Here is a 22,629-nt window from a genome sequence, read left to right on the forward strand (position 1 = left end):
CCTAATTATTTTCTTTTTTCTTTACACAAGTTCCCTGATTGGTTTTTCTTTGTCAATGCCCTTATATTAATGTAATTATTCTCTTAATGCTGTTAATACTCAATATTTTTATTTAAAGCACTGTTGATGCAAGTATTTTTACGTACTGAAATGTACGTATCCCTAGATAGCTATCTAAAACAGTAAAATAAATATTTTACAAATAAAGTCTTGCTGTAGCCTTAAAACTAAAGTAGCTCATTCAATTGATATCACAAAAGCTACTACATGGATTTCAAGTTTTTAAACAAGATAAACATTTGCCATTGAAGTTCTGTTTTCAAATAGTTAGAATATTAATTTTTTTAAAGTGCTTGAAATGAGTATTTATTGTTAATGCCCCAACTAAATCTCAGAAGATATATATTAGGGTAACCTAAATTTATTTTCGGTTTCTATTCTGCATAATTGTATTCCCAGGCAATACATATTTGCCAGCAGCTATGATGCAAGTGGTCATGAAATACCCTTAAACATTCATTGATGAGTCTCATTGGTGGGGATGAGGACTTACAAAACATTCCAATGCTTCCATCTGCTTTATTTCATTTCCACTGACCAATCTTTTTTGAGAGAGTTAAGGAGGGAGGAGGAACCACCAGAGTATTCACCGTGTTTTCTCTTTTCTTTGGAGACCTGTGATCTCACCAGAATGTTAGTTATTGAAAGATTAAATCAAAATTAAAGACAACTCTTCCGCATTACTATACATAAATGTTAGCAATTTATATAACTTGAATAATCTCAACATTCGGGATAGAAATTACGCAATGTTTATTCCATCATAACAGCTAAGTCTGGGCCTCATCCCTCCCATGTGAATCAGTCTCAACTGGGTCAACACAAAAAGATTATTTGATAGTTCAGGGAAAGGCTATAAGTTTTTTGATTTTAATAAGGTCAAAAAGTCTGTTTTTATCAAAATGGTTACATTTATATACATTTGGAGAAAAAAATTAATCATCCTCAAGACTAAAATTTTTATTTTAGAAATATAAAACGTTTTTTTAAATTCCTTGATGAATGAATACTTTGTTAAAAACTGTAAAAATTGCTCAATTTTTTCAGGTTATGACTAGCACATTTTCTAGAAACAAACATCATTCAATATAATCAATTGCTTACAAAATCATTATAATGAGAGTTTCACCAAAATTCTTTTATTTAGGTTTCCACGAACTAGGTTTGAAAAAAATATTGTCAGGAATCTTGTTGAAACCTAAGTCTTGGAAGTAAAATTTCTTGGTAGAACTCTTTATTATTCTTGGCATAGAGAAGTTCCACAAGCCTGGCATAGTATCAATAAATCATTTGACTCACCTATAAAATAGTATTCTTAACATCTCACAGTTAGAAAGAGTCACAACTAGTAACAAGTACTGTATCACATGTGCATAGTGGCAGTGAACAATGAGAATATAATTTGGTATCATGATATCTATTTTCAACGGGAGTGACAATTTCAGGTGTCAGTGAATTGTATTGCTTTTCTGACAACTAACATTTACCCCCAAAGCTCCAATTCTCTTCTTGTTTAGGAGCCAAAAATGTCCTCCATATTTGATATAAATTACTTCATCCTTATCACATTGCTTGTCAGAAAGTTATATTAGAGATACATCTGTTTTCACATAACTTTATAAGTAAGAAAACTTAGGTACCTGTTACTCGAAATACAAGTAATATACAATTAAAAAACAATATTTATAGGTATTTACATATATTGCATACGTACTTGATCAGATGAAATGTCATATAATCAGTCTTAATTATAACTTGAGTTCACACATTGCCTCATTAGTTGTCCTTAGGATATGAAAGGGTCAAAAAAATCAATTTATATTACTATTTTTAAAAAAGGATATGACAATAAAGTTCACATTCATGTTTTGAACATGCCTGTGAGGTAATTTTGCTGTTGCGACAGATGCTTTCTACACTACAGTTCAGTTTTCACCACAGTTCTGGTTCATATGATTCACTGAATCAAAAAATGATCAAGAAAGTAAATCTGACTGAAGTTAGGCTTAAAATTCTGTCAACTACAAGCATCTTCTTGTGTTAGGCATAGAAATTTTGCTTTTCCTTAAAACTATTTTTGTAATCTGTATATTTTTTACCAAAATGAACCCTGTAGCATATACTACTATCATTGATGAAGATGGTGAGCTATTGGCTAGTGAAGTGATTGATAAATAACAAGTGCCTGGTTTTTGGAAGACATTTCCTGTACTGGTACATATTTCAGTCAGCGAAGTAGACACAGATGAAAAAGTGTATTGTGTCGCTTTGCACCTAAAAACATGGCAGGTATTCAGGGTTGAAGCATAGAATTTGAACAGGTGAGGTGTGAAGGGGAGAGTCTATGCAAGTTGGTGCATGGGAGGCTTTCCATAAATTTTGGTGAGACTTAAGTTTGGGAGGACTGGAACATAGGAAGTGCTATAGAAAGGTATGCATATTGGCTTGAATTTTGTTACTATGTTCAAAAGTTAACTATTTTTGTTGTCATGGATGGTAGATCCCATGGCAAATGAAAGCAATTTGGGTTCTAAAATCTAGCAGCTATGTTTTTATCTATATCCTTCCAAAACCAATCCATCATGTAAGATTTCTAAGTGAATAAGTATAATAACAGCATTCTTTCCCAATGGTATATTTAAGTAGTGTCTTTGCACCCAGATTGGAGTTGTTCGTAGATTTCAAGGCAGTGAGATCTTTAAAGGTGATAGTATGCTCTCTTTGAAATTAAAAAAAAAAAAAATGTTGATCATGCAAGGTGGCCATATTTTTCCATTTAACATGTGATAATTTAAGCTAATCACAGAAATGGTCATCTACCTGACTGGAATGTGCACCAGTTTCAAATTTAGTTTTTTTAAATTACTCGTTGGTTTTTGAAAGGTTCAGTAATAAATATTTACATGTATAAGATCCATTGCTGTGACCACCAGGTCAAATGTCAATTCTACAATGTTATATTATAATAGCATTTTTTCTCTTTAATGAACTAATGTAAAATATGAAGACAATATTTCAGTATTTTCAGGAATATCAACTACCGAAACCAGAGCGATTAGGCGCCTTTTTCTCCTCTGGTTGAAAAGTTTAGAGTCGGAAAAATCTGATGAATAAAAGGCATTGGGGAGTAGAGACAGCAATGGCAGAGAGAATGTAGAGCCATCTTCGGGAATATCAACTTCTTGATAAGCCACATTGCAACTGGCACCTGAAATAATTGTGCAAGAGGAAAATCAATGCATTTAATTTAAGTATGTTAGCAGAAAGATTTGAACACAATGTAATCTCAGGGATCAAAAGACTTTTTCATGGCACAAATATAATAAATAAATTCAAAGGTAAATAGTAGATAATTATGTAATAAATTTTTAAAAGTAGCTCTTTATTAACTCCCCTGAAGTAATTAAAATTATTTTTCACTAAATTGAAGTCAGAAAAATTAAAAAAGTATGCAACAATTTTAAACCGGGCCAGCAGAATTCTATTGCTTACCCAAAATTAATGTATACTAGCCCACTGAATACAAACCTAACTATTAATGTACAATTAATCTGAATGTGTACAGATCAACAAAACTGCAAGCAATGATTTACCGTATTTTCCCATTGATAACGTGCACCCAGAATTTGGTAGTTACCATGAATTTGTACAGATACCATGTGCCCAGGGCTTCGTAGTTATCTGGAACGTGTATAGATGCCGCGCATCTGCATATACACATATATACATGTATGTGTGTGTATGTGTGTGTGTGTGTGTCTATATATATATATATATATATATATATATATATATATATATATATATATATATATATATATATATATATATTATATATATATATATATATATGTGTGTGTGAAAATATATTCGAAATGGAACGCTCTTCGGCGACACACAAATATATAAAAACACAGATGTAGATTTTTAGAATATAGAGACACAAAGAAAGGACACTCACAATTTGTTATTTGACGTTTCGACAGCACAGCTGTCGTCTTCAAAATCTGATTCTGAAGACGACAGCTGTGCTGTCGAAACGTCAAATAACAAATTGTGAGTGTCCTTTCTTTGTGTCTCTATATTCTAAAAATCTACATCTGTGTATTTATATATATGTGTGTGTGTATATATATATATATATATATATATATATACATATATATAAATATATATGTATATATATATATATATATATATATATATATATATATACATATATATAAATATATATATATATATATAATAATAATAAAAATAATAATTTTTATTTGTCCAGAGACTGCATCATACAAAAAATTGTACACATAGTATAGGACACATATATATATACACACATATATATATATGAATATATATATATATATATATATATATATATATATATATATATATATATATATATATATATAAAATCAACCCGAAGGTCGGTTTGGTAGGTGATGGTAGAGTTCACCCAATACTAAGCCAAACAGCGTGTGAAATTCACAAATCAGGATATAAATATGTGTGTGTGTGTGTGTATAGAAATGATAAATAGTGCGTGTAAAAATACGTCTATGCTTTGATTTTTTCAATTTTCATTGCATAACGCCTATTGTCATTTTTTTCGATCATCTGAACATTTTTGTGTAGATAGCGTGCACGTTATGGATGGATAAATACGGTAATTTGAATATGATTATAGCCTTGTACTACCATCAGAATTAAACAAACATTCATTTTTGTGTGTCAGTTAACTAATTGATCTTTTACTAAATATATGGCATACATTTGGGACATGGTAATTAGGTGGATTGAGTACTGGGCTACTGACCTGAGGGCTCTTGTTTGATTCTAGACAACGGCACACTCAGCTTCACCAAATCTGGGTGATTTTTCAGGTACCAGTTTTTTGGGAAACCACAGGGAAAGAAACTGGCTCCCCTATCCTAATATGTGAATTCCATATGCCTTTGGCTATGTACAAAGGTGAGCTTCACCCTCACCTATCAAACTAACCTTCATTTTGATCACTTTGGTTATAGGAAAATTTGAATTTGGAACAAACGTTTTCAGAGTACTGATTTTAATGGTAGTTAACCTTCAGTTTCCTTATGATTTAGCCTTGTTGCCATTTGAGTTTTCACGACCATATCAGGTTGAATTATTAGAAGTAATTATTGTTTCTGAGGATGTGACCTGTTACAGTTGCACAAACTTAAACAGCACCAATTCTGAACATTCAGCAGCTGCCAGAAAACAATCCTTACAATAATAATTTCTCCATAATAGTTTTACTCATAACAAATACATGTGTAAAAATAGTGTGTAATGCATTGAAAAATAAAAGAAAAATTTCAGATAGTTACATATGCATGCAATTGTGCAAACAATATGTAACTCTGATAAAAAAGATACACAGAATGTCTCACATAAAACATAATTATGTCAAAACATGGTGAACATCTTTTGGCAAAGAAGGAAATGTTAAAATCAAGCCAATGCTGTTAAAATGGCAAGAGTCTATTACCTATTGTTCCGGGCTTTTGTAATTTACCTTGAACATGGACAATTACCCAGATGTAATGTACTTTACCACATACTATTTCTGGATGCCTGCTGTCTGGCCTACATAATCTTTGCCTCAAGCTTTTTAAGTCGCCTCACCTGTTCATCCTCTCCAGAGATGCCATTGTATGATGCAACCAGTGCTTTGGCTATAGTATAGACAATCCAGTTTATTGCCCAGAAGCAAAGTTCTCTTTTACAAAGCCATTCATTAGAAAAAGCACTTTTCCAATCAGAGAAATTCCAATGTGTTCGTTTTTCTAACGGCATTGTCTCATTATAGGCAATTGTACTCATCAATCTCAAAGTTAAGTCGAAGTGGACCTGCTTCACTCCATTCCTTCTGAATTGCATGTATTACACATTTCAGGAGATTTAATTGCTTATGTTTTTGGGGAAGGAGAGTGTTTGGTTAGTGGTGTACTCTTCTGACATGGCAGTTGGTTGAATTGTTTCCATTTTTGCATGGATTTGGATCAGTCTCAAACATTTAATTGTGAGGTGTAGTGTTCCTGATCTCTGACAGCATTGCAAACAGGTCCCCTTTAGAGTCTGCATCTACTCTATGATCGCATTATCTGAAATTGTGTCCTCCCAAACTCCACTGGGGCCACCTCCCATGAGATGCAAGTTGTAGATGCCTTTCCTTGACTGATCAAGAATCTAGTGATACTTGCATGCAGGGAGGTTAACCTAGTAGACAGATGTCCACTATTAGATGGCCACAGCTGTTTCCAGCTATGATGCAATGATGCTGGTGGTCTATATTTTCTATTCTTATTATTATTATAATATGATATGGATAGGGCAAAAATCATCCAAAACCAAATCAAAATGTAAGCTTGATTAAAATTATTAATTTTCTATTTGATAGACATTATATAAAATACCCACAGTTATGGTAACACTAACTGAAAGTCATAGAAGTTACATAATGAGTGATTATGTTAGTAATCATCATTGGTAATAATGGCCATTCAATATAGTGTTGTTTTACAGTTGTGAAAACCTTTCATATTGAAATTCAATTGACTAATAAAATGTAGTAAGCTTATTCAAAAATGTATGATCATTTCACTTTGACTATTAAGTATCACGGCATACTTGCCAATACTCAATCATGGTTATTATTCTCATGTAATGAATAAGTAATTTCTATTGCTTCTACTTTTTCAATGTATATGTGGAGAAAATGATTAACGAGGCATGGGCAGATCTGGAGGAAGGAATGAAAGTCAGTATGGAATTCATAAAATCAGTTACCAGCATTCTGAATGGAAAGTGAATTGGAAATTCAGTGCAATAGATATGGGATGAGAATAAATGTAAATAAAACAAAGGTATATGGTTTTCTAGGAAGAGAAAAGCTAAGCTAAATTTTAAAATAGGAGGGCAAAAATTAGAGCCGGTGGAACAGTTTATGTACCTTAGAAGTGTTTTGGACCAAAATGGCCTAAGTAGTACGGACATAAGGAGAAGAACTGCACTAGGCAAAGACACTTTCATGAGGAGGAGGGTATTGATGACAGGGGTTTTGAGTAATTATGTTCAGAAAAGGATCATTAAAACTTTGATGTATAGCATAGTCATGTACGGTGTATAACCATGGTCATTGAAGCAGGATTATGGCCGTAGATTGGAGGTTTTTAAATGTGGGTGTGGACAAGGATGGAGAGATAGGAAAACAAATGAAGTGCTAGGCATGGTGGGGGAGGAGAGGGGAATGTAGGGAGAAACCATTAGAAGACAGGAAAAATGGATACAAAGCATATTGATTGGCATTTGGATGTTGAAGACTGATAGAGGGGAGAATGTTAGGCAAACAAAGAAAGGACGGGAATAGGATAGTGGGTGTTGTTGGGTGGATCGAAGGGAGGAAGTAAGTATATGAAGATAAAGAGGGGGCTAATTATAGAGTATGATGTTGGGTTGTGTTTTGTTAGAAGAGGCAAGAGAATTATTTGTAAGTTGTGCCTTAACCAGTAGATTACCTATAATAATAATTACCTTTACTTTGGTTGTTTACATATTGCCCCACGTTCATTGGGTTGACACAGTACTGGGTAAGCCAGGACAAATCTGATGTAAGGTATCCACCCAATCTGTCTCTTTGTACACATGACCTGCATTAATAAAAACAGATGAGTTAGATGTGCAACTGTATATAAGTTCTTATTGTGACTACCTGTGACACTATTCAAGGTTTGTAAAATAAATATTGGGATAAGTTTAGGAAAAAATAGATATATTTCAGATATTGCTACAATGCCTCAAAATTCTTCGAAGTACATCTATGAGCATTGACACACTTTTGCCAGTGGCTTTTCCACGACCTGAAGGTTCCCTGGTTGGCTTGTTCTGGAAGGTCCTCAAGGGTAGGCATTCAAGCTTCTTTGGTGGCACTTAGGGTCCCATGGTGGTCCTTTGAGGGAAGATTTCACAAATGGGAATAGAAAATCATGTCTGTTGGTGCCAAGTTGGAACTTTAAGGGGTTAGGGAATCATCGTGATGCCATTTTTCATCATGTAGTTGGTCACCTTGGAGCAGGTGCTTTTGGTTGTCAAGCAAGAACATCGGGACGAGTATAGCATAGCTCTTTTGTATCACCAAATTTTCAGAGATAATGGTGGTCATCTTATCAATGCCAATACGATCTGCATTCATGCGCACACTTAACTGATGGTCTGAATTCAGCACTCCCTGCACACGTCAGAAAAAACTTGTCACTGATACTTTTTATACAAACCTTATGCATGACGGAAAATGAAAAAGAAAATGTTTAATCACAAGAAGTACTTAGGTGTGATCATCACATCAGCTCTAACTTGGGGAAGATGCTGTACATCATTCCTGAGGGTGCCAGTATTTGTGAAATGCATCATTGGAAAGATTGGCTATGATGATAAAGTGAAGCAAAATGCAACATATTTCTCATTAATCATACCCCAACAAAATATTCTTAGCATTTGGGACCATCTCAGAAAATATTTATATGTGACCAGAATAAAACACAAAGACAAGTTGTTGCAAGTTTATAAAAACAGCCATTAAGAGAAAAAATATATAATTGCTATATAATGTGGAACAGGAGTCCTTGAAAATTTTAAGTTTCAATACTGGATACAAAGGTTTAAAAATTTGTAGTTTTGCATATGACAATGAGGAAATAATTTGAGTCCAAATCCACAGCAGCAATTTGCACAATAATGGCATGATTTGAAATATTTACTGCTGGACAAAGAGATTCAAGGATTCATTGCTCCATTTCACAATTCCATACCACATCCAAAGTAGTGATTTGCTGGGAAAACTAAATCCTAATCTCCTTTACAGGTTTTTCTGAATATACATGTGGTATCTCAACAACTTCGCCACATATTCTTCTTGTTGTTCACTGGGAACTATGTACATGTAGATGTGTTATTCTAGATAGCAGCTCGGCAGCTAGTGCTGAAACAGTAGTCACTACAGCTGTCCACTTGTATCTAGCTGCTGTTAACGTTGAATAAATATGCACCATAAACAACCTAAGCACCATCACTACTCATCTATTTGATAGAGTTTGTGGAGCTGGGGAAGTAAAATACATTTCACATGGGTAGTGAACTAATAAAATGTCTACGTACGAGTCTTTCTTTCTATTTTAATAATGGATAATAAAATGTCATTCACGTACTTGTATATGGCTTTGGATATCCCAGTATCTTTTCCATCAATATGAATACCATCAAGGCAGCGAAAGATAAATGGATTTCCCAATGACTGAAGAAGGATGGGCTCATAGGGACGGTAAATTGTTCCTGGAAAACAAAACGTGATTCCATCATGTAGCTCCCTACTCCATAGCAATGACCAAAAGAATTTGCAGCCTATTTAAACAACTAAGAGCAATGCTTTAGTAGAAAAGTGGGTTAGTGGAGATGAAGAGTAGTTTTGTGAACAGCCATAAACGCTCTATAATAATAATACATTTATTTGTCCAGAGATTTGTTGCATATTCATACATACACAAATATAGGACACGCCAGGTATAAATTTCACAATTTAAGAAGAGATATCTAAATGTATATATATATATATATATATATATATATATATATATATATATATATATATATATATATATATATATATATATATATATATATATATATATATATATATATATATCCCTCCCCGGACTACAACCTTGACGTGGTGGAAGGGCTTGTGCGTTCCGATGACCCCTAGAGCTGTGCTGGCGGGAGTAATAAAAATTGCTCCTGGTAGGGTCACCCATGCCAGATAGGTCGAAGGTTAGGAGCCAGACGAAAGGTAGTCCACGCAGCGTCTGTTCCTCAGTGAGGCGGCTGCAATGGCGTCTGACCCCAGTGGGGCGGCCAGTAAGTGATGGTGTCACGTTAAAAACACTATTGAGGAAGGCAACGGGAAACCACCTCAATTATCATTCCCTAGAAAAATATGATGGACAATAGAGATACTTTGAGTCCTGGCAACCACGGGGCTCGGCCCAATCGGCCGTGTGTCGTGCCCGGCAGCGGGGGAGGCAAGGCTTCCGCGGTCGTCATCCCACGAAACCCTTGCAAGGGAAAACCAGCAGCAGCAGGACAGAAGACGAAGGAGAAGAAGACCAAATTAGTTAGATTCGGAACGTGGAATGTTAGGACAATGATGAGGACAGGGAAATTGGAGAATGTTAAGCGAGAGATGGAAAGGGGAAATATAGATATTTTAGGTCTATGCGAGGTGAGATGGAAAGATAGCGGAGATTACTGGAGTGATAAGTATAGAATAATATACAGCAATGGGGACGAGAGCCAACGAGGGGTTGCCATAGTATTAAATGAAGAGGTAGGAAGAAGCGTAGTCAACATAGAGCAGGTAACGGATAGAATACTACTAGTGGAGATAAAAGCAGAACCGACGAACTTAGTTATTATTCAGGTATACATGCCACCGAGCAACCATAAGGAAGAAGAGGTCGATAGGATATACGATCAGTTAGAGGACATGATCGCGTGTGTTCCTGCAGGGAAACATTTGATAGTGATGGGGGATTGGAATGCGACGGTAGGCGAGGGAAGAGATGGTGATGAGGTGGGGGACTACGGTTTAGGCACGAGGAATGACCGCGGGGAGAAAGCAGTTGAGTTCTGCAGGAGACAGGGCTTAGTTATCACCAACACTTGGTTCAGACACCACAAAAGACGCAGGTATACATGGAAAATGCCAGGTGACTCGGGAAGATATCAGCTAGATTATATTCTGGTTAGACACAGGTTTAGGAACAGTGTGATAAATTCCCACAGCTTCCCGGGAGCGGATGCGGACTCAGACCACAATTTAGTTGTTATGAAATGTAGCGTACGTTTCAAAAAGATAAGGCAGGGGCGGCGAGTTAGAAAATGGAATGTAGAAGCATTAAATGGGTTGAAAAGGAAGGAATACAAACAGGCGGTAGAGAAAATCATGGAGGATGGTAAAGGGCTTAGTACTATCGAAGAAAAATGGGAAATGATCAAGAAAGGGTTGTCTAAAGCCGCAAAAGACACTATTGGAACCGTTAACGCTAAAAGGACTAGGAAACCATGGATCACGGATGAGATGATTACAAAAATGGATGAGCGGCGAAAATGGAAGAATATAAATACAGAATTAGGCAAAATGAAGTACAAAGAATTGAACAATAAATTAAGGCGGGCAACAAATAAAGCGAAAGAAGCATGGTGGAGGACGCAGTGCGAGGATATGGAAAGTCTGCAGAGGAAGGGGGAAATCGGTGCGATGTACAGCAAAGTTAAATCGTTATCGGGGAGTAAGAAAGGGAGAGCTATGCTAACAGTTAGAGATAAGGCGGGTAAGGTAATAGTTGACGCAGGAAAAATCCAAGAGAGATGGAAGGAGTATATAGAAGAACTATATAGTAAAGAACTCAGACCAACAAAGTTAGACATTGAAAAAGAAAATGACGTAGAGGAAGACAGCTTAGGTCCAGGGATACTAGACAATGAGATAGAAAGAGCATTAAGGGAGATGAAACTAAATAAGGCCGTGGGGGTAGATAACATTCCCGTGGAGCTTTTGAAATCCTTAGGAAAATGTGGGAGGGAGAGGCTATACGGGCTGATCCGTAGTATTTATGAGGAGGGAATCTGGCCGGAAGACTTTGTGAGATCAGTTTTAGTTCCTATTCCGAAAAAGGTAAAGGCCACGTCATGTGAGGACTATAGGACGATTAGTTTGATATCCCACGCAGCTAAGGTTGTTCTCAGGATCATAAACAAAAGGATAGAGAGTAGGGCAAATGATTACTTAGGGGATGATCAGTTTGGGTTTAGGAAGGGGAGAGGTACGCGTGATGCCATTGCAGTAATGAGATTATTAATCGAGAGGAATATAGAACACAACCAGGAGGTATTTGTGTGTTTCGTAGATTTCAAAAAAGCATTTGATGGAGTGAATTGGGAAAAACTAATGAGTATATTGCAGAAAATAGGAATAGATTGGAGGGAAAGGAGGCTAATCCGCAACCTGTATATGTCTCAGACTGCTCAGGTGCGGGTGGGAAACGGGGAGTCAGAATGGGCAGTGTTAGGAAGGGGTGTGAGGCAGGGTTGCCCTTTATCACCGTTGCTGTTCAACCTGTATGCAGAGGAAATGATCAAAGAGGCATGGGAAGAACTCGAGGTAGGAATGAAAGTGGGCGGGGAATTCGTAAAATCAGTTAGGTTTGCTGATGACCAAGCTTTAGTTTGTCAGTCAGCCAAGGGGCTGCAAGCATTGCTGAGTGAATTGGAAATTCAGTGCGACAGGTATGGGATGAGAATCAACATAAATAAAACAAAGGTAATGCGATTTTCTAGAAAGAAAAAGGCCAAGCTTAACATTAAAATAGGAGGGCAAAAAATAGAGCAGGTAGAGCAGTTTACGTATCTCGGTAGTGTTTTGGACCAACACGGTCAAAGTAGTAGGGACGTAAGGAGAAGAATTGCGCTAGGCAAAGAGGCTTTCACAAGGAGGAGGGAGTTGATGACGGGGACATTGAGCAAGGATGTTAAGAAAAGACTCGTAAAAACTTTGATATGGAGCGTAGCTATGCACGGCGCGGAAACGTGGTCATTGAAGAAGGAGGATAGACGTAGACTGGAGGCTTTTGAAATGTGGGTGTGGAGAAGAATGGAGAAGGTAAAATGGACAGAGAAGAAAACAAATGAGGAAGTACTTGGTATGGTGGGCGAAGAGAGGGGTTTGCTGGGAGCAATCCTATGGAGGCAGGAAAAGTGGATGAAGGGGGTGCTGACCGGCAGTGGGATGTTGAAGACTGTGATAGAGGGTAGAATGTTGGGCAAAAGAGGAAAGGGAAGGAACAGGATAGGGATGTTGGACGGTATGAAGGGAGGAAGAAAGTATTCAGAGATGAAGAGGGACCTGATATGCCCATCCTGACTCCCCGTTTTCCACCCGCACCTGAGCAGTCTGAGACATGTACAGGTTGCGGATTAGCCTCTTTTCCCTCCAATCTATTCCTATTTTCTGCAATATACTCATTAGTTTTTCCAATTTACTCTATCAAACGCTTTTTCGAAATCTACGAAACACACAAATACCTCCTGGTTGTGTTCTATATTCCTCTCGATTAATAATCTCATTACTGCAATGGCATCACGCGTACCTCTCCCCTTCCTAAACCCAAACTGATCATCACCTAAGTAATCATTTGCCCTACTCTCTATCCTTTTGTTTATGATCCTGAGAACAACTTTAGCTGCATGGGATATCAAACTAATTGTCCTATAGTCCTCACATGACGTGGCCTTTACCTTTTTCGGAATAGGAACTAAAACTGATCTCACAAAGTCTTCCGGCCAGATTCCCTCCTCATAAATACTACGGATCAGCCCGTATAGCCTCTCCCTCCCACATTTTCCTAAGGATTTCAAAAGCTCCACGGGAATGTTATCTACCCCCACGGCCTTATTTAGTTTCATCTCCCTTAATGCTCTTTCTATCTCATTGTCTAGTATCCCTAGACCTAAGCTGTCTTCCTCTACGTCATTTTCTTTTTCAATGTCTAACTTTGTTGGTCTGAGTTCTTTACTATATAGTTCTTCTATATACTCCTTCCATCTCTCTTGGATTTTTCCTGCGTCAACTATTACCTTACCCGCCTTATCTCTAACTGTTAGCATAGCTCTTCCTTTCTTACTTCCCGATAACGATTTAACTTTGCTGTACAGTGCACCGATTTCACCCTTCCTCTGCAGACCTTCCATATCCTCGCACTGCCTCTTCCACCATGCTTCCTTTGCTTTATTTGTTGCCCGCCTCAATTTATTGTTCAATTCTTTGTACTTCATTTCGCCTAATTCTGTATTTATATTCTTCCATTTTCGCCGCTCATCCATCTTTGTAATCATCTCATCCGTGATCCATGGTTTCCTAGTCCTTTTAGCGTTAACGGTTCCAATAGTGTCTTTTGCGGCTTTAGACAACCCTTTCTTGATCATTTCCCATTTTTCTTCGATAGTACTAAGCCCTTTACCATCCTCCATGATTTTCTCTACCGCCTGTTTGTATTCCTTCCTTTTCAACCCATTTAATGCTTCTACATTCCATTTTCTAACTCGCCGCCCCTGCCTTATCTTTTTGAAACGTACGCTACATTTCATAACAACTAAATTGTGGTCTGAGTCCGCATCCGCTCCCGGGAAGCTGTGGGAATTTATCACACTGTTCCTAAACCTGTGTCTAACCAGAATATAATCTAGCTGATATCTTCCTGAGTCATCTGGCATTTTCCATGTATACCTATATATATATATATATATAATATATATATATATAATATATATATATATATATATAATCTCTTCTTAAATTGTGAAATTTATATCTGGCGTGTCCTAGTACCTTGCATATATATATTTAATGTTATCTTACATGCAAAGGGTAATATTTCCCAGTACAAGTCCAACCACAATTACCATAGTCACTATACAAGGACCTGCAATGACATGAACCAACCATTTGTCAGGACACACAATACTGCTCATGGGCCCAGAGCAATGGGCTTAAGGTTTTTCAGTAAACTTCCCCATGAAATCAAATATGAAACAAAAGTACCTGTTTTCAAGAAAAAGCTGTTTAACCTTTTAAAAAATAATATGTTCTATTCTGTAAATGAATACCTGGAATTGTCGCTATGCATCAATTCTGGCTTAACCAATTAATATGTTATTGTACTAGTGCATTGGTATGTATGTATGTGTATATATATATATATATATATATATATATATATATATATATATTCTTATTAATTGGTTGGTGCAGGTCATTGCAAGTCCTTGTATATTGACTATGGTAATTGTGGTTGGACTTGTGCTGGGAAATATTACCCTTTGCATGTAAGATAACAATAATACGAGGGTCATCCGGAAAGTAGTACCCGTTCGTGCCGCATGAAGTGCTGACGACGCGAGTAGCCGCTGGACGAGGTCAGATAGCTTCAGTGGCTTGTCTGCCTTCTCTGAGCCAAGTTGCGTGACGCTAGCATTGCCTGTGTTGTTTCTGTGATTGTTTACAATGTTTAAAAAAATTGAGAACGCCGCCAGTTGTGAAGTGAGGGCAGTGATTAAATTCCTCAATGCAAGAAACGTTCGCCCATGTGATATTCATCGCCAATTAAAGGAGGTGTATGGAGACAATGTAATGGACGAGTCGTCTGTTCGGCGGTGGTGTCGCAACTTCAACATGGGGAGGGGGAACACACACGACGATGAGCGTTCGGGGAGACCGTCTGTCATTACAGACCAACTGGTGAGCTCAGTTGACGAATTCGTGAGGAACGATCGGCGCGTCACAATTGATGACATCTGTGAGCATTTTCCCAATGTTTCTCGAACAATTGTTCATGAAATTGTTAAACACCATCTGCATTATGCAAAAATTTGTGCAAGATGGGGATGGCGGCGAAGGACTATGCAGCAGGAATACAGAAACTTGTCACACGTTATGACAAATGCCTTAATTTGCTTGGAGATTATGTTGAGAAGTAGTTTAAAGTATCCTCTTTCAAATAAAATTTTTTATGTTTGTAAATATTTACTTTTGTCTTTTTATTTCACGAACGGGTACTACTTTCCGGATGACCCTCGTATGTATGTATATATATATATATGCAAGGTACTGGTAATAAACCAAGTCTTTTGAAGAGAGGTTTACATGGTGCATTGCAAGGAGCATTGCACATAATACGTATAATCCTCTTTTGGATTTTGAAGATTAAGCCCACATGGGGAGAGGAACCCCAGAAGAGGATACTGAAAATAACACGAGAATGAAATTCACCATAGTAAATGGATAGACGGACCTCTAAATTTACAGAATATCTAATATTTCTAATGAGGAAGCATAGGGAGCTTAACTTTCTACGTAATTTGGAAATGTGTTCCTGAATAAGGCATTTATGGCTATTCACAAAACTTGGGACAAGATAGTTCAAGGGGACATCCAAAACGAACCTCTGAATGGTAGACGATGTAAGTATTCAACTCTAAAAAAATAATTATTTCAAGGGGTTAAATGAATTTCCATGACTATGGATTTTCCAAAACATTTATATAAGTTGACTACCACTGTTCTAGGTTTTTCCTGCTTGTAGCAATCCAGGAGTATCTAGAAATAAAACACTATATGCCATTGTGTAAGGATCCATACTATCCATGTTTATTAAAAATATTTACTGACTGTCAATACTAATTAAGGAAAGGGTATTTTATTTCACTTACATGTAATTTAATATCCATTTACAACTTCCTATGAACAGAATTAAACCTTAGTCTTGTATATAACCAATGCATGCAACCCTTTTCACTAGTTGCATGGTTTTACATTATAAGTGAAAGGATTTGAAATAACATAAAAGTACTAAGGCCCAATAAGTTGACTGTATATTATATACTTTACCAGGGTAAAGTGCTACCAAAGATCCTTTAGGCACTTTTCCATTACGTACAAAGACACCGGTTCCTACTCCTTGGCTATTAGTCAAATTGCTGGGCCCTCGCTCCACAGTAAAACCCATCATTTTGGTCATGACCTTAAAATGTAAAATGCATATTATGATTTATATGCCCTGAACAACATCTGCAGTTAATTTCAACAAATAAAGGTTGAACCTGAAACAACCCTGCTCTTGAAGGGATTCAATGATAACAAAACTATCAGTGAGATAGTATTTTAAGTGTATTATGATAGCAATTAATTTTTTAAATCAAGCAAACAATATTAATTTTTTGATAGATCTTCAAATTTAAAGGAAAGATTTTCCACCATAAAAAACAATATTTTTCATTCTAGTGAAAACCAGGCATGAAGTTATACTATTCAAATAATTCTATATAGCTGTACTAAGCAACCTTAAATTTTGAAAAATCCTTACTTATGAAAAGAAAACAGTACAAATCAGAAAGGTTTCAATCCAGTAACACAATCATACTTCAATGTGTGTGCTTGGCCTATCACATATTTCCAAGTACATGTCTTTGGTGTAAAAATGTCTCCATCATAGTTTGTTGGAATCACCTTATTTTTTGCCAATCACTGATCATCCCCCATTATATTGAGTGATATTTACTCAGACTGCTGGCATGGCTGCTAACAAAACTATAATGGATCACAAGGAATATTTCAAAGTTGCCATTGTGCTCGAATGTTTGTCCACTCCTAGTCATTATTTGCTCACCAACCTGGGGTGTTGTTGGCTCTGTGACGCCTATCCCTATTAAAATTTTCCATGTGTACCAGACAATTTCCCTTGGATATCTTCAAGTTTCAAGAGAAAAAGGGGTGAACAGGGGTGTTTCCCAACCAAAAACCCCCAGATGATTCTGCAGGGAAATTTTCCAGTAGGATAACTTGAAAAAAACAATTAGCATGGGCATTTGCTTGAAAAAAATGAAAGGAGATATGATGTATTAAAGTACACAAAATGCAGTAAAGATCTGTATTTTTTACTTAACTGTATTTAAAAATCAGTTTGATTCATTTTGAGCCCATACAGTCTTTATTCCTCATCCAAGAAGGGTCTAACTCCTATATCAGAGGCAATTTCTGCATCCATTTCCTTATGATTGGCCCTAGTGGGGATGATTACGGGATCTCTTATGATGGAACCATTCAAATAGGACCTGTTCCACTTCTTCATATTTTACAATTTTCTCTGTCTTCTATGAAGACCTCACACAGAGACTCACATTTGTCTTCAATATTTTCCTATTCTTAATTCTGTCAAATATGGGCTACCCAGGCTAGCAAAACCTAAATTTTGGTAGTCCATGTAACCTAAAATTATTTACATTTTTGGAAGAGAAACGAAATTAATCAACATTTTTATTCAGACATTTCTTGTTCACACTTGATTACAGGATGTAGAAAATGACAATGACAACTATTTATGTTGATAACCACAGAAATAGATTATTATCAGTTACCAATCTCTGGTGATTTCGCATGAGGTCATAGCATTAATGTACCCATATTGCTACTGGCAACATGTTGGCATATGATTTGATTCTCCAAACTTCCCAATAATACTTTTACCGATACAATTTCTGAATATTTTACAGACATGTCCTAACATCATTGAAACTGAAACAATTGTATGAATATTACTTGAATGAATAACTCCTTGATATGATATTCCACTTCATTCCAAAGTGTTATTGCATCTATTTCATTCATGCGCCAATAAGGATATTTTACACGCATCATACTTTCCAGGACTACTGTCTAACTTTTCAGAGAACTAATTGCAAATCATGTATGGAATGTATAAAAAAAGTCAACAAACTAATGTAAAATGGCTGGAAAAATGGGTGCAAGTGGGGAAATTAAGTGTGAATGAGAAAAATCTGTTAACTTGTACACATCTTTTAACTCTTAACACATTAGTTTTACAATTCTGTACACTTCACTCACCCTCAATTCCTTATATAGAAATCTCTTGGAGTTTAGTTATAATAAGGTATGTGCAGGTGGAACATGCTGTGGGATTCATAGACACTATTTAGATTGTACTTTTGACTAGTAATTATTACTCGCAGGCTTTAAAAGAGCATTATCAATTCACAGTTTTCCAGAAGTAGATGTGAATTCAGATCATAATTTTGTGCAAATGAAATGTAACATCAAACTCAAGAGGATATAAAAGGCAAGAAATTTAAAAAATCAAAATGTAGAAGCTTTAACCAGGACAGTAGAAGAGTTGCAGAAGGAAATCCAAACATATATGACCACAAAACAAACAGTTGTGGATATAGTAGGGTAGCAACAGTAGAACAACAGAGGGAACATCCAAAAAAAAAGAGCTATCTAAAGCTGCAAATTAAAGAACAGGAAGAGTAAATATGAAAAGTTTGAGGAAGCCATGGATTACAGAAGATATTATCAGAAAAACAGACAAGAGAAGAAGGAAATAGAAAAATGGAAAAACAGAATTGGGTAGAAGAAAGCACAAAAATTTAAATGATAAACTAAGCCAAGAAATTAATAAGGCAAAAGAAAGTCATATGAAAGTAATAAGGCAGAGGAAAGAAAAAATCCCTCCACACTATCAGAGATAAAATGGGAACATTTTCAATCATGAGATTTGGGAGAGGTGGGAAGTGCACATGAAGGAGCTACAAACTACAGTTTCAACTTGAAGGTCAGTTTGATAGGTGAAGGTAGAGCTCACCCCATATAAATCCCTGAAAGTATGTGAAATTCATGCAATAGGGTAGAGGGGCCATCTTCCCTTGCACCACCTATAGTTTCCCAGGAGGATCCATAACCAAAAAATCACACATCTTGGGTGAAGCTAAGGGTACCTAAAGGCGAGCCCAGGAATCAAAACTGGGTTCTTTGGTCAGTAGTCCAATGCTGTACCCACTAGACTACCACATCACCTGAAGCTATGTCGTAAAGATTTTATGCTAGCAAGTTTAAAGATAGAAAAAGAATTAAATGAACTTGATTAAAACTAGAGGGATAAAAAATATTCCCATTGAAATACTTAAGGGATTTAGAAAAAGTGGAAGGAAGGGCTGTTATGGACTAATTTTTGGGATTTATGATGGAAATATATGGTTGCAACACTAATATCAGTATTAATTCCCTTCCCAAAAAAAAAAGAAAAGCAGTTGTATGTGATGACTGTAGTTAGGATCATCAATAAAAGGGTCAAGAAGAGGGCAACTGATTACTTATGGGAAGGGTTATGTATGATTTATTAGCTGCAATGAGGTCCCTAATAGAAGAAGAGAATACAATCAGGATGTATTTGCTTTCATTATTTTGAGAAGCCATTCAACAAAGTAACTTTGGTAGAATTAATGCATGCTTTGAAGAAAATACAAGAACACTGGGGATATGAATAATATCTGTACCCTTCTCTGACTTCACAGGTGCACGTGGTACATTGAGAGTCGGGGTGTGCAGTTTTAGGCATGGAGGTGTACAAGTATTTATTCTTTCTCACGATTTTCAATGACTGGGCAGAAAATATATTAAGAGCGGTACCATGGTAAGAGATAGAAGAAGGAATAAAAGAGAAGGGTAATTCAGAAAAAAAATTCATAAAATCAGTTAAATTTGCAGATGATCAAACTTTAATTAGCCAGTTAAAGGATTAGAATCACTACTGAGCATACCACAAAATCAGTGCAATGAGTATTGTACCAGATTGTGTGAGATTTGTTGCAAGTAAAACAAAAGTAAAGTAATTTGCAATCGGGAGGACTAAGCCACATCTTAAAATCCAAGGCTATAACACAAGAGCAGATAACCTTTATAGGAAGTCTTTTGGACCAAACTGGTCATAGCAGAAGAAAAATAAGAAGAATTATTGCATCAAAGAAGCTTTCACGAGGACGAAATTGATCACAGGGGCATTGAGTAAGGATGTAAAGAAATGACCAATGAAAACTTAGATATGGAGCATGGCTTTGTATGGTGTGGTAGCATGGTTATTGAAGCAAGATGATAGGCAAATATTGGAGGCTTTTGAGACGTGGTTGTAGAGGATAATGGAAAAAGTAAAATAAAAAGGAAAAAAATGAGGTATATAGCATTGTGCGGGTAGAGAGAGGGTTGTTTTAAGAGGTTAAAAGGAGACAGGAAAATTTGATAGAGCTTGTTTTATTTGGCAGAGTGATATGGAAGTCTGTGATAAAGTGAGGAATGTTAGGCAAGCAAGGTGGGGAGGAAAAGAACTGGCATGTGGCATGGTACAAATGGAAGCAGATAGTACGCGGAATTGAAGATTTTATTGTACTGTAGAAAATGTTATTTTGCTATGTCAGATGAGGCTGCAAAATGTAGCAGTGGTTAATCTGCAAGTCCATCAAAAAGCTGACTTTTCTGGTAGATTACATTAATAATAATGATGCACACTTTGCAGGTGTTGACCCTGTTTGCTGTAGAAAGAATAAGTGCACTATCTTAGCAGCAGCACAATAAATAGTTGCATGAAATGGAACGTAAAAAATCGTGTTAGGGTTGCAATGCCCGCTGCAAATCCTCCTCACACTCATTTTGCTAATGTTGCGCCTAAAAACTAAAATAGCTGTAACAGAACTGTTTACAGCTATTGGAGTTTTTCATTTATTCAATACTACTAGCCGTAAGAGCTCAATTCTATCAATACTGCTGATAATAGTTATGGTAGTTTTGCTAATGTTTATCCGAACAAGGTACTGCTGATAATAAGTTATGGTCGGTAGATAATTGAGAAAGTAGCCGATGATATGTAGTCCAAAATATCCCGCTCAAAACCATGGTGCTTAGTATTCACTTGAAGCACATCATGATGGCATACACGCCATTTCCTTCTCAGTATCTCTCCATTTTCATGATCAATACAATCCCAAAATCTGAAGTCAAATGATCTCCTCTTAATGTTATCTTAATAAAGATAACATTATGAGGAGGATTAAATTACAATCTACCATCAGGCTTTTCAGAGACGAAAATGACCTGTTCCAAATGATATATTTCAGTGGGTAAAGCGCTGGGTTACTGGCCAGAGGGCCCGGGTTTGATTCAGGGTCTCTGGAAACTCTCAGCTTCATCCTTGCCGTGTGATTTTCCGGGTAGGAGATCTTGCAGGTAAACCAGAGGCGGCACAGGGAAAACCACTAGCCTACTGCCCTGCTGTGTGATATTTCACTACGAGGTGACCTCTATTCTCACTTAATAGACCAACCTTCGGATTGTCGACTGGTTACACAGACACAAATATTATACCTCCAATAATAGGCATTAATGGGCTCCATTAGAAATCGTGGTGTTCATTACATAAATTATACTGCCTATACATGTTAGTTCAAAAAGTACAACTATATTATATCGTACAACCTCAAAGTTCTTCGCCATTGTAACTTGACTGTTTTCACATGAAAGATTCTTATAAAAATGCGGAAGCAACCGAAGCAAGCAATCACGAACTTCATCATCCGGGACAATCTTATCTTGGTTTTCAGTGGTTACTATGCGAGACGTCCTGTTTCAACAAACAAATTAAATTAGCTATAAATAAAATATTTTTAATTTTGGTACAGGTCTTCCTTAGTTCCAGCCTTACAATATTCAAATCAAAGTAATTCATTATACTGCCACATGGGGATCATGATAATCCAGTTTACCTGTTTTTGAGGTTCAAAGCAATCCATGGCACAAATCTATACTTATAGCTATTCCATTTATCTAAAATATTTTTCATGCTTGTACTGCATTGGTTTTTCTCGGTCAAGAAAATAGAAGACAAAAAAAGTTCATTGCGTCCATACCACGCAAAATTGATTAACGCATACGAAAAACAAAAAGAAATTATCACATAGAGACGTAATAGTCCCTACCAAATTCAATAAAAATATTTTTTCCCATTTCTCCACCCTTTATCACCAAACTAGCTGAACACAACACTCGCTTTGACTTCCCATACTTATAACTCCCACCCTACTCGCGTCTCGTACTTG

General features: G+C 36.4%; 1 protein-coding gene across 1 annotated transcript; it reads right to left on the reverse strand.

Moving 5' to 3' along the window:
- Nucleotides 1-520: 520 nt before the first annotated feature.
- Nucleotides 521-22,617, reverse strand: LOC139697494 (SET domain-containing protein 9-like). The gene is made up of 6 exons (XM_071596221.1): nt 22,297-22,617; nt 22,010-22,154; nt 16,580-16,712; nt 9,288-9,411; nt 7,618-7,733; nt 521-3,268 (listed from the first exon to the last, which is right to left on the reverse strand). Exons 1-6 carry the CDS (start codon nt 22,371-22,373, stop codon nt 3,042-3,044), a joined length of 822 nt encoding a protein of 273 aa, XP_071452322.1. The 5' UTR covers nt 22,374-22,617; the 3' UTR covers nt 521-3,041.
- Between the last annotated feature and the right edge of the window lie 12 nt (nt 22,618-22,629).

Source organism: Hetaerina americana, unplaced genomic scaffold (assembly GCF_022747635.1).
Source record: "Hetaerina americana unplaced genomic scaffold, ioHetAmer1.1.p SCAF_78, whole genome shotgun sequence".
Classification (NCBI taxonomy): Eukaryota; Metazoa; Arthropoda; class Insecta; order Odonata; family Calopterygidae; genus Hetaerina; species Hetaerina americana.

Excerpts from the sequence above, each read along its gene's own strand:
- LOC139697494 (XM_071596221.1), bottom strand. The coding sequence starts at position 22,373 with ATGAAAAATATTTTAGATAAATGGAATAGCTATAAGTATAGATTTGTG. Across the intron at positions 22,155-22,296 it reads GCTTTGAACCTCAAAAACAG|GACGTCTCGCATAGTAACCA; the intron begins GTAAACTGGATT and ends TTGTTGAAACAG. Across the intron at positions 9,412-16,579 it reads TTTGGTAGCACTTTACCCTG|GAACAATTTACCGTCCCTAT; the intron begins GTAAAGTATATA and ends TTTGTTTTCCAG.